This window comes from Malus domestica, chromosome 06 (genome assembly GCF_042453785.1).
Source record: "Malus domestica chromosome 06, GDT2T_hap1".
NCBI classification, from domain to species: domain Eukaryota; kingdom Viridiplantae; phylum Streptophyta; class Magnoliopsida; order Rosales; family Rosaceae; genus Malus; species Malus domestica.
In genome coordinates, this window is record NC_091666.1 from 12,070,078 (window position 1) to 12,082,468 (window position 12,391).

The following is a 12,391-nucleotide window of genomic DNA, read 5'->3' on the forward strand; positions in this document are numbered from 1 at the left end:
ACGAGGTGACATCAAGCGCGTGTGATCGTTTGGCTTCACACGTGAGCTAACATGCTCTGATATCATGAAGAAAGTTAAGATTCCACTACAAAATCAATAAGCAATATGAGAAGTAGCTCAATCTCTTATAAATCCATGCAAAGACCCTCATCTCATCGATGTAAGACTCATTCTCAACAATATCTTCGTAACCGTATGCAATATTTTATAAATTTTGAAGATTACAAGCAATTGGTTTGAAAAAAAAAAAAAAAAACTCTTAAGAAACCCCTTCTAGTAACACAATGGCGCGTCCATTTTTTCGGATAATATTTTCCTTGTCCTCAAACCATAAAGCTGAATAAGTGACAACGGCTGTATATAAGCCTCACACGGCATTCGAAAAAAATAGTAAAGCCACCCATCTTCCCAATTTATTAGAGAGAGAGAAGAGAGGGAGAGAGATGGGCAGCTATAGCATTTCCAAGTTGGCGATGGCCACGGTGGTTGTGTTGTTAGGCATGGCAAGTTTGGTCGGACGGTCAGCCGGTCAAACGACGCCTGCTTGTGCTCAGGACCTGATACCCTGCGCCGACTACCTCAAGACCACAGCTCAGCCAGCTGCCAACTGCTGCACCGCCATCAAGCAGGCGGTGGCCACCCAGTTTGCGTGTCTCTGCAACCTCTTTTTCACTCCCGGACTCCTTCAGAGTTTTGGCGCCAACGCCACTTCCGGTCTCAGAATCGCCACCGCTTGCGGCGAATCAATGGATACCGCCAAATGCAAAGGTACTATTGCTCAGTTCGCCATTTGTTTGATTTGGATTTTCTCAACTCGCCCGTTTCAGATCTTGAAGTAATATGTTTTTGTGGTTTGATTTTGGCAGCTGCCATAGGTGCTCCTACACCAGAATCCACACCTGGAACCCCAGGTACCAAACTTTTCTCTTTCATATTATCATAGTTACAAAAATTGTTTTATATCAATATTTAAATTTCAAAATTCAATTGGGTAATTTAAAATTCTGGTAGCAGAGATGGGATTTGTATTTAATCGCTGATAATCTTGTGTGTTTAAAACTGAGATCATAAACTGCGCTAAGGCATCCCGATACAACTAGGCCTGATGATCGGATCAGAAATACATGATTTTAATTCCAATCCAAAAAGTATTGGAAATGCATATCCTTTTCAATTTCAGAATTTCTTTTTTAATAAACGATAGATTTGATAGATTTGATAGATTAGTAGATTTTAGATTAGGGAGCCGACGGAGTTTGAACTCACACTATGATGTAAGGGCAACACTCCTCTATGTAGTTGTGGTAGAGGGTCACTTGCATTTTCAATTTTAGAATTGGAATTTCGGAGTTCCTACAGTTGCCAAATTCAGTATTTTTCAAAATAGAATTATGTCAGAGTTTGAAAATTATGCGAGTTATCTCTCTACATAACAGAATATTACATAGTTCTCTAATTCTCTTTTTTTTTTGTATTTAATGTATTCAAGGGAATTGTAATTAATAAAATAGTTACATATGTCAGTATATTGTATTACAAATCCAAAGTCTATAAGTATAGGTTAAGTGTATGCAAGAGTCATGCAAGTTTCGAAATTTCTTAACGGATTAGGAAATATTAAATACATTCCGATTCCTTCAGATTTTGAAATTTCAGTTTCGAATTTGAACCGGAGGAAATATTTAAATATTTTAAGTCAAAATTAGTCGTAACCAGATATTGCTATCAAAGTTTCACCCTATCATACACCAAATAATTTTTCGATATGTTAATAGCGGTTTGAGTTCATAGTCAATGATAATTATGAGTGTTGAGAGAGTTTTTTTTATTCAACAAGTATCGTCCATAGGACTTAAAATTTTAACTTTTTCCATCTAATGATAAGTGTCACTAGAAAACATAATCATTAGAGTAAGAAGAAGAATGTTATACATACAATTAAAATATCTTAAAAAATATCGATTTATATGGCACGCTTACACTTTTACTTCACATGCCACGTAAGATAGCATTATTTAAAGGTTACACTCCCTAGCCCTGTTTTACAAACTTTTATGGTTTGTTTGTTATAAATATGTCAAAGTTAGAGAGATAACCTTTTTAGTAAATGATGGAGCAAAGCAGGTATAAAATGTCATACTGAAATTATAGCATTAGGGGATGACAAATAAAAGAGGGAGGAATAGATGATGTTATTGAGCTTTCTTTCTTTCTATATGCTTTCTCTGTATACACATCGATAGCAGTAGGAGTGCTCTATTTATAGAGCGAATCCATACGAACAAATTCTTAAAATTTGAAATTTACAACTCATAGCTTTGAAAATACAACATTTTGTTTCCAAAGTCTTCATCATATTTGTGTGGGTATTGACAAAGAACTTATGTGGGCATTCATCAGATAGCTGATGGTTTCATCAGCTAATGTTTTCAACTGCCAATATTGACTGTCAATAGTTTCAACACTCCCCCTTGGATGCCCACATATCAACATCAGTTGCCTTGTTAAAACCTTGCTTGGAAAAACCCAGTGGGAAAAAAAACCATAGCGAAGGAAAAAGAGTACAACTTTACCTGAATTATTGATATAGTGTTAAGTATGCTTATGTTGCCTCGTTAAAACCTTGATAGGAAAAACCTAGTGGGAAAAATCCTAATCAAAGGAAAAAGAGTACAACATGCATGTATCATGGAAACTCCCCCTGATTCCGCGTTCTCCAAATTTAGCTGTTTGGTAAGTCGACGTAATCCGATACTTTGCACTAACTTCTGAAATGTGCATTTTCGTAGAGATTTGGTGAACAAATCTGCCAGATTTTTATTAGAATGGATTTATCTGACTTCAATAACTTTAGCCTTCTGAAGCTCATGTGCATTGAAAAACTTTGGAGATATGTGTGTAGTTTTATCGCCCTTGATGAATCCTTCCTTCATTTGGGCAACACATGCTGCATTATCTTCATGAATGATAGCTGGATTGTCTGTCTTCAAAGTTAGACCACATGAATTCCGGATATGATGGATCATTGATCTTAACCAAGAACATTCACTACTTGCTTTATGTAAAGCAAGTATTTCTAAATGATTTGAAGATGTAGCAACTAATGTTTGCTTTGTTGAGCGCCATGAGATTGATGTATCTCTATTCTTGAACACATATCCAGTTTGTGAGCGGGCTTTATACGGATCAGAGAGGAAACCAGCATCTGCATATCCAACAAAGACCTAGTCATTTGTGGAGTTCTTTAAGTAGAAGAGACCCATATTTGTTGTCCCACGAAGGTATCGCAATACGTCTTTGACACCCTTCCAATGACGGATTGTTGGAACAGAGTTATACCTGGCTAACAAGTTGACTGAAAAAGCTATATCTGGTCTAGTACATTGTGCTAAATACAACAAAGCACCTACTGCACTCAAATATGGTACTTCTGGACCAAAGACCATTTCATCATCTTCTTTTGGACGGAATGGATCTTTCTTAATGTCTAGAGAACGAACGACCATTGGCGTGTTAAGTGGATAAGCTTTATCCATGCCAAATCGCTTCAGGATTTTTTCAATATAAGCTGATTGGTAGACAAAATTCCACTATCACAATGCTCGATCTACAGGTCGAGACAAAATTTTGTTTTTCCAAGGTCTTTCATTTCAAATTCGCTTTTCAAATATTCAGCAGTTTTATTGAGCTTTTCAGGAGTGCCAACTAGGTTCATATCATCAACGTATACTGCCACTATAGCAAATCCAGAATTGAATTTCTTAATGAACACACAAGGGCAAATGACATTGTTGATGTATCCTTCTTTGATCAAATACTCACTGAGACGATTATACCACATTCGTCCAGATTGTTTCAGTCCATACAATGATCGCCTTAATTTGATCGAGAGTATACCTTGTGATTTGTTAGCTGTTTCAGGCGACTTAAGTCCTTCTGGGACTTTCATGTATATGTCAGTATCTAATTCTCCATATAAATACGCAGTGATGACATCTATAAGTCGCATGTCAAGCGTTTCTGAAACAGCTAAACTTATTAAGTAACGGAACGTAACTGCATCCATTACAAGAGAGTATGTCTCCTCATAATCAATTCCAGGTCTTTGTGAAAAACCTTATGCAACGAGTCGTGCTTTATATCTTGCAATCTCGTTTTTCTCATTGTGTTTCTTTGTGAATACCTATTTGTAACCTACGGGGTTTACACCAGACGGGGTTTGGATTACTGGTCTAAAAACATTTCGCCTTTCCAAGGAATTTAATTCTGCCTAGATTGCATCTTTCCAATTAGGCCAATCTTGACTTTGTTTGCACTCATCAACATAGTGGGGCCCAAGATCATCACTTAATATGATTTCAGTGGCTACTGCAAATGCGAACATATTGTCGATGACTATTTCATTCCGATCCCACAATTCATTAGTACATGCATAATTTATGGAGATTTCTTTGCTTTCATGTACTTTTGTCTCTTCAGTGACATGTGTCTTATCAAGGACATTTTCTTCTTCTGGAAGTCCAGAATCATGAATTGTGGATTTGTCATTCATTCTCTCTTCCTAAATGATTTCATTTGGATTCAGCTGCGCCCTTGTCTTTCTCTTTTGAGGGGCTGCTTACACTAGATGAATTATTCGCTGCCACTTTATTTTGTCCAACAGAGACATCAATTCTGGCAGGTGCATTTGCAGCTGATATATTTGATTTTGTCACTTTCATAGCATCATTAAATGCATCTGGCATTTGATTGGCAATGCTTTGAAGATGAATGATCTTTTTTACTTAATTTTCACATTGAATGCTTCGAGGATCAAAATGAGACAAGGTGGGAACAACCCATGTTAGCTCTTTCCGTTCTTCTGGAACGGTCTTTTCTCCCCCTAATGATGGGAATATTGTCTCATCAAAGTGACAATTAGCAAAACAAGCTGTAAACATATCACCTGTCAAGGGTTCCAAATATCTAATGATAGATGGTGAATCAAAACCCACATAAATTCCCAGTTTATGCTGAGGTCCCATTTCAGTGCATTGCAGGGGTGCAATAGGCACATAAACAGCACAACCAAAAACTCATAAATGTGAAATGTTTAGCTGATGTCCAAACACGAGTTGTATTGAGGAGTATTGGTGGTTGGCTATAGGTCTCAATCGAACTAATGATGCAGCATGTAGGATGGCATGTTCCCATGCAGAAACTTGCAATTTGGTTTTCATAAGCAGAGTGCGGGCTATTAACTAAAGCCGCTTGATCAATGCTTCTGCTAAACCATTTTGAGTATGGACATGAGGAACGGGGTGTTCAACATCAATGCCCAATGTCATGCAGTAATCATAAAAGGTTTGAGACGTAAATTCACCAGTGTTATCAAGTCGAATTGGCTTAATGGGATAATCTAGGAATTGTGCTTGTAACTTAGTTATTTTAGCAAGAAGTCTCGCAAAAGCTACATTTCGAGTAGACAAAAGACAAACATGTGACCATCTGGTAGATGCATCAACCAAAACCATAAAATATCGAAATGGTCCACAAGATGGTTGAATAGGTCCACAAGATGGTTGAATAGGTCCACAAATATCCCCTTGAATTCTTTGCAAAATGATGGGGATTCAGCAGGAACCTTTAGTTGTGATGGTCTGATTACCAACTTCCCTTGAGAACAAGCTTTGCAAGGGTTATCATTTGAGACAGCAATGTCTCTGCTCAATAATGGATGTCTATTAGAGTTGGTAATGATCCTACGCATCATGGTAGATCCTGGGTGACCCAGTCGGTCATACCAAAGCATGTAAACTTTTGAATTAATGAACTTCTGGTTAATAACAGTATGTGATTCAACTGTATTTATGTATGTATAATACAATCCACTCGACAAACCACGCAACTTCTTCAATATACACTTCTGGGTATCATTGGAGGTAATGCATAGATACTCCACATTTTCTGCACTTTTTCATTTCAATGTGGTATCCATTTAAACGTATGTCTTTGAAACTCAACAAATTTCGAGTGGATCGAGTAGCATACAACGCATTGTGTATGGACAATATTGTTCCATTAGGTAACATAATCTGGGCTTTCCCTGAGCCTTCAATTACATCTGATTTGCCTGATATTACTGTTACCCTTATTCTTGTAAGCATCAAGCTTAAGAAATACTTTCAATCACGAAGTATTGTATGCGTAGTTGCGCAGTCTGCAAGACAAATGTGTTCGCCATTTCTCATGTTCTGAGAATAACCATAGTCTTTATCCATGCTCTATGAGTAAGGGAATCAGAGTTAAAAGCAAGTTATAGTAGGAAATTTACATGCCACTTTTATTGAATTTGAAATGTCACTACAATTTCAGCATAATAAAAGTACATCAAACATAAACGATTTAGTCGGACTGGTATATTTCATTCCCCCTTTCCATAATGAAGTTTGAAACATCTAGGTGAGTTGTGTTCAACTGTCCTGATAAGTCACACATTTGATCAAGTATATCCATTGGTTTAGCCTGGTCGAGAAAATTGGTCTCGATACCCTTCTCCTTGAGGAAGGCTTGATACAGATCCACCAGATGTTTTGGGGTACGACAAGTACGCGCCTAATGCCCATTGCCATTACACCCATGGCAGGCTCCTTCAGAGTTCCTAGGAGCTTTGTTCATGTGAGCTTTGCCTTTGTGGCGATTCACACTTTTAAAGCTCGGGCCTGAATTATGCCTTGGAACCTAATTGTGAAACTGACCACCATGGTTTTTGTCTTTCCTGTTCTATCGACCTCACTTGTGGCCATGTCCTTGTTTTTTATTATCGCCACCAGAGGATGTGGCGTTCACTTCGAGGGAAGCAGCATTCACTTTTGGGAATGGTGCAGATCCAGTAGGTCGGGAATTATGGTTTTTCATCAAGAGCTCATTGTTCTGTTTAGCTACCAAGAGTACAGATATCAGCTGTTTGTATTCAGTGAAGCCTCGTGCTCTATACTGCTGCTACAGAAGCACGTTAGAGGCATGAAATGTGCTGAAAGTCTTTTCCAGCAAATTTTCCTCAGTAATAGTATCCCCACAAAATTTTAGCTGAGAGGTAATTTTGAACAACGCAACATTGTACTTTGCCACTGACTTGAAATCCTGGATCCTTAGGTGAGTCCATTTATAGCGAGCTCTTGGAAGAATCACCGTTGTCTAGTGATTGTATCTGCTTCTCAATGCATTCCAAAGAGTTAACGGATCTTCAACCGTTAAGTACTCGCTCTTTAGTGCCTCATCAAGATGGCGACGAATAAAAATCATACCCTTCGCTTGCTCTTGAGATGATGAGCTGCTCTCTTCCCTGATGGTATCTCCAAGATTCCCAGCTTCCAAATGGGTCTTGGTATCCAGTACCCAAGTAAGGTAATTCTTCCCGATAATGTCCAGGGCAGCATAATCAAGCTTCGCCAAGTTCGCCATTCTCTTTTCTGAAAGAAAATGAGATGTGTAAGAACTTGCAATAATATGTATTCCTAGAGGAATAAGTGTTAGAACTTCTGGTTCTTACAAATTTTTCATTTTGATATTCAGGCCAAAATGAAAAGCACTTGAAACTTTTGGCTCGAGATTTTCAGGGTGAATGAGGAGGGCGATTGTACCACACCATTCTCATTGAAATAATGGAACATAGAATGGGCGATTATTCCGCACCACTCAAGTAGTAGGAAAATTTAATACACATAACAATGTGGGCGATTATATCACACCACCTAAAATTGCAATGAAATTAAACAGCAGGCAAATTAAATATGCAGGGTAGGGTGGGCGATTATACCCGCTCCACCTAAAATTTGCTGTAAAATTAAATCTGCAATCCAAGATAGGCGATGATACCGCACCATCTTGGATCGCAGTAAGATTAAATTTGCAATTCAAGATGGGCGATTGTATCGCACCATCTTGGATTGCAGTAAAATCAACATAAATAAATACTGGGTTAGTAATCAATATCTCTGCAAAACAAGAAATCAAAGATGTATGTAACCGTTAGGTTGAGAACTAGAAGCAGGCATGGAGCAAACAGTTCGTCGCGAGGGTATATCGCGCAGTTGAGGCAGAGGAAGAAGATGAACAGTAAAAACCTTAGAGGAAACATTTTTTTTCTTTCGTTCGGCGAAGAGAAATGAGAAATAGGTATATTGAGAGACTCGTGCTGATAACGTATTATAAATATGTCAAAGTTAGAGAGATAACTTTTTAGTAAATGATGGAGCAAAGCAGGTGTAAAATGTCACACTAAAATTATAGCACTAGGGGATGACAAATAAAAGAGGGAGGAATAGATGATGTTATTGAGCTTTCTTTCCTTCTGTATGCTTTCTTTGTATATACATCGATAGCAGTAGGAGTGCTCTATTTATAGAGCGAATCCATACGAACAAATTCTTAAAGTTTGAAATTTACAACTCATAGCTTTGAAAATACAACATTTTGTTTCCAAAGTCTTCATCATATTTGTGTGGGTATTGACAAAGAACTTATGTGGGCATTCATCAGATAGCCGATGGTTTCATCAGCTAATGTTTTCAACGGCCAATATTGACTGCCAATGGTTTCAACCTTGTTTTTATTTTTTTTTAATTTTTTTGGTTGTTTTACAGTTCCTTGTGTGATTGGATTAGTAGAATGGTAAGGCAAAATGAGTGGTGGCTGAGGTCTAAGGGCACTTGGACATGCCATGTGTTTCAGTAATTTGTTGACTTTTGTTGGTGCCTCCAAGTTTTACTGCCCTATTGAAATTTCAAAAGCAAGAAAATAGGTATATATATCCTTAATTTTTTAAAACTTTTAACATTTTTAATGTCCACGTGATACCAAATTGACACGTAAAACCCAGAATTATGATTTTTTGTATTAGACTTGGACGAAAAACTTGATGTATGAAATGTTGAAAATCCAAGAAACTTCAAAGTAATAAATTGATATTTAACCCTATATTTTTATTTTCCACATCTTTTGGCATGTTTCTTGGGCATCAATCAAGAGTCAACGGTAATGTCATACCTTTTCATTGAGTTGAAAATAATAAAATCTTATGAATTTTTACCAGTTAACCAAGTGGTAAATTTAGCGTGAAATCTAGCATATGGTGTTATAATACTGTGATTAATGTTTGCAGGAACGCTGGGAAATGACGGTAGCGGTTCCGGCAAGGCTGAGTGGACTGCATTTTCTGCTACGCTCTTATTATGGGCTTCTGTCATGTTATATTAGTCCTTGTTCATCAACTTATTTGACTCGGGGTCACGATGAATTCACAGATTTGGAGATGTGTTATTTGTTTCGTCTCGCTTCAGATTAATTTTTTCGAATAGCATTTTACTTTTTTACCTTAGATCATATATGTTGGTCATTTTCTTACTCCTCTTATGTTGTCATTATTTGTTTGTTTGTTTGTTTGATTTTTTTTTTTTTTTTTTTTTTTTTTTTTTTTTTTTTTGTGTTGCTTTGAATCTTTGTAGACTTTGGTAGTACTGGGGTGAGCTTTGTTCTAGTCTTACATTCCACAGCTGTTCACCACCTTGATTAATCACTAGGCGTCACTGTCCTAATTAATCACTAGGCATTTGAAAATTAAGAAATGATGCCTATACTTGCTTAGACGCCCCCTATAACCAGCCTAGGTCGCAACTCTCACTTATACAGAAAATACATAACTTTTATTTTGCATTTTAGTTTTTTTCATAAATTATAAAAGACTTGTTAAATACATAGATGAACACATATTATATGTTTGTTCCTTATGTTTCCATTATGTTCTAATATGTTATAATATATATATATATATATATATATATATATATATCATTCTATTTCTTAGTTCATATATCCTAAAGAAACTATGTATTTTTTTTAATAAAAGATAATATTTACGTTATAGGAGTGGGACAGTAGGCTAAGCCTTATAATGAGCTTGCCATAATAATATGGTTCAATTTTGCATTTGGCGATAATCGAATCTAACACCTCTCGCTTACAAGTGAAAAAGAATATCACTAGACCATAATACTAAGTGGTCGAAATTATGTATTTTTTAAATATAAGCAGACACTTATTTATATGATAAATAATTAATTTACTTAAATTTGTCTAGGCCCCCGCCTTGCCGCCTAGGCACTAGGCCTCAGTCCATCGCCTGGCTAACGCCTAAGCTCTTTTAGAACCTTGCATTCATGTGATTTCAGGAAACCACATTCCATTATGTCATTTATAAAGTAGGGATCTAAACCAAACACGTCGCGTTTAGAGTTAAACAAGATACAGATAACCTTCCTTCCTCAAGTGGAGACTAATATTCTTTTATACCAGAATATGGCTTTCCCCTTCTTTTAGAATTTGGACTATCCGACTTCTCTTTTAAGCTGTTCTTAGCCATCTATATAGAAAATGGCATTACTTAAATGGTTTGTCAAGAAATATGGATTCTAGAGGAAATGACTTGACTAATTGATCCATGTTAAAAATTATACGAAATGAGCATAAATTCTTGGTAGTTCACACACGAAATTGATGTGATCATCTTTGTTTTTCAAGTTTAAACGTCTCTTTGGCTTATCTTGACACACCCCAATCTGGAATGTTCACCTGAATTTTGAATCGAGTTGTGCTGGCCAACACCAGGAAGGTGACAAAACCATAAAGTGTAGTGACGTGGAAAATGTAAGTAAATTTAAACCTAGAAGTGCCTAAATGGAAGAGTGCGCATGTGAGCGGGAATGAACCCATTTCACATGTGATGCTAGAGCATAAGGAAAGTACAGTTGTTGACCCTAAAAACTACCTAGCCTACGTGGCGCGTAGGCCGAGTAATTAATAAGCTAACTACGTCTTTCGGTCGAATGCGGGGCATGCCAACTCGTCGGTCGAACTAGGTCGGGGAGTAAAATGAATGTTGATGTTTGTGTTGGACGCGCTGCTAACTTCTGGGTCTTGGGATTGTACCAGAGGGAGGAACTCGTCTCGGCCCTTGGGTTCTAGAGCCTGAAGACAAGGCTGCTAGTTTCTTCGAAGTTCACAAATCGTTGGCGCTGGGTTTGGCCTCAGTAATTATATTTGTGAGAATATAAGTACGTGCGAATTGTTACCAGACTATACGGAAACAAATACTCAAAAAAGATAAGTGTCTTGATTGTAAATGTGGTTCGACTGTCACAATGCCGAACTCTAAAATATGCTTGCGAATATCCAATCATAAAATAAACTCGGCTTTCAATGTACCGAGCGTGGTAACACCTCACTTCGTTGAGAAGGCTGATGAAATAACCTCTTCCAATAAGGACTAGGAAATCCTTGTTGACCGAGACTTGGATAGATAGCCAGTCGGTCTCGAAGCAGTGTTGTTTATCCAAACTGAAGATGCTCCTCAGTCGACTGATTCTACTGCTCCAGTGCTGTTTATCCAAACTTAAGATGTTGCTGGTTGCCTTCACAGTGTTGTTTATCCAAACTGAAGATGTCTTGGCGGGGAATAAGAAAATAAAAATCTCAAATGTTTGAAAGATGTGCGCAGGGCAGTTGTGTGTTGAATTGGAGGGCCCATTTTTCACGTTGTTGATGCTTCTATATTTGTAGAACATATTTACCTTGGCATAGCTTGACAATTTTGCAGAGCTCATTCGCAACTCAAACTAGCTAAACTGATCCATGCCATAGGAGACACAACTAATTTTTGTACAGAGTTTGTAGATGTGTGTGAGAGTTATCCCTACAAACCTTTAGGAGACATAACTCCTACTAGGGACACCAAGAGGTTTAAAGGCTTGTTGCACATGCTCAATGCAATTGTTTAGCCATCAAAAATGGTCTAGTTAGATTTTTTTTTTTTGTTTTGTTTGCTTTTAGTTTTAGTTTTGCTCCAACACTAGCAAAAATCAAGTTTCGGTGTATTTGATAACTCATATATTTCATACATTTATATCATCCATTCCTAGTCTCCTTGTGATATTTATTAGTTAAAATGCTTAAGTTTTACCCTCTTTTGTGTTGGTGTGCAGTTAATCACATTGTAGAGTCCATTTTAGGGAAGTGAGGCAAAATGGTGTTGAAAGTGGAAATTAAATACAAATGTTGATGTTGAGAGAGAATCAAAAGGGGATAATTGAAGATGGTGCTGAGTTGAGGTCTAATTAATCTTTAAAGATGAATTTGGCAATTTAGAAGACTAATAGTAGAAAAAGAAAAATGTGCAAGAAAAATGTTCAATTATTAGGATATTTTGGCATTTTGTAACAACCTATTTTACCTTGTTACACAATAAGAACCAAACCTTGTTCACGCTTGGAAGCCCAAAGGTTAACAGCATCTTCTCCCAATGACAAAGGACTCCAATCGTCCTTCTCCCTCCCGCTCACACTACCGCTCTGATAAC

General features: G+C 37.2%; 1 protein-coding gene across 1 annotated transcript; it reads left to right on the forward strand.

The window, feature by feature from the left end:
* Nucleotides 1-244: 244 nt before the first annotated feature.
* Nucleotides 245-9,384, forward strand: LOC103427577 (non-specific lipid transfer protein GPI-anchored 7-like). Its single transcript, XM_008365637.4, has 3 exons — nt 245-768; nt 867-911; nt 9,143-9,384. The coding sequence occupies exons 1-3, from the start codon at nt 444-446 to the stop codon at nt 9,235-9,237; spliced, it is 465 nt and encodes a 154-aa protein (XP_008363859.3). The 5' UTR covers nt 245-443; the 3' UTR covers nt 9,238-9,384.
* Nucleotides 9,385-12,391: the final 3,007 nt, after the last annotated feature.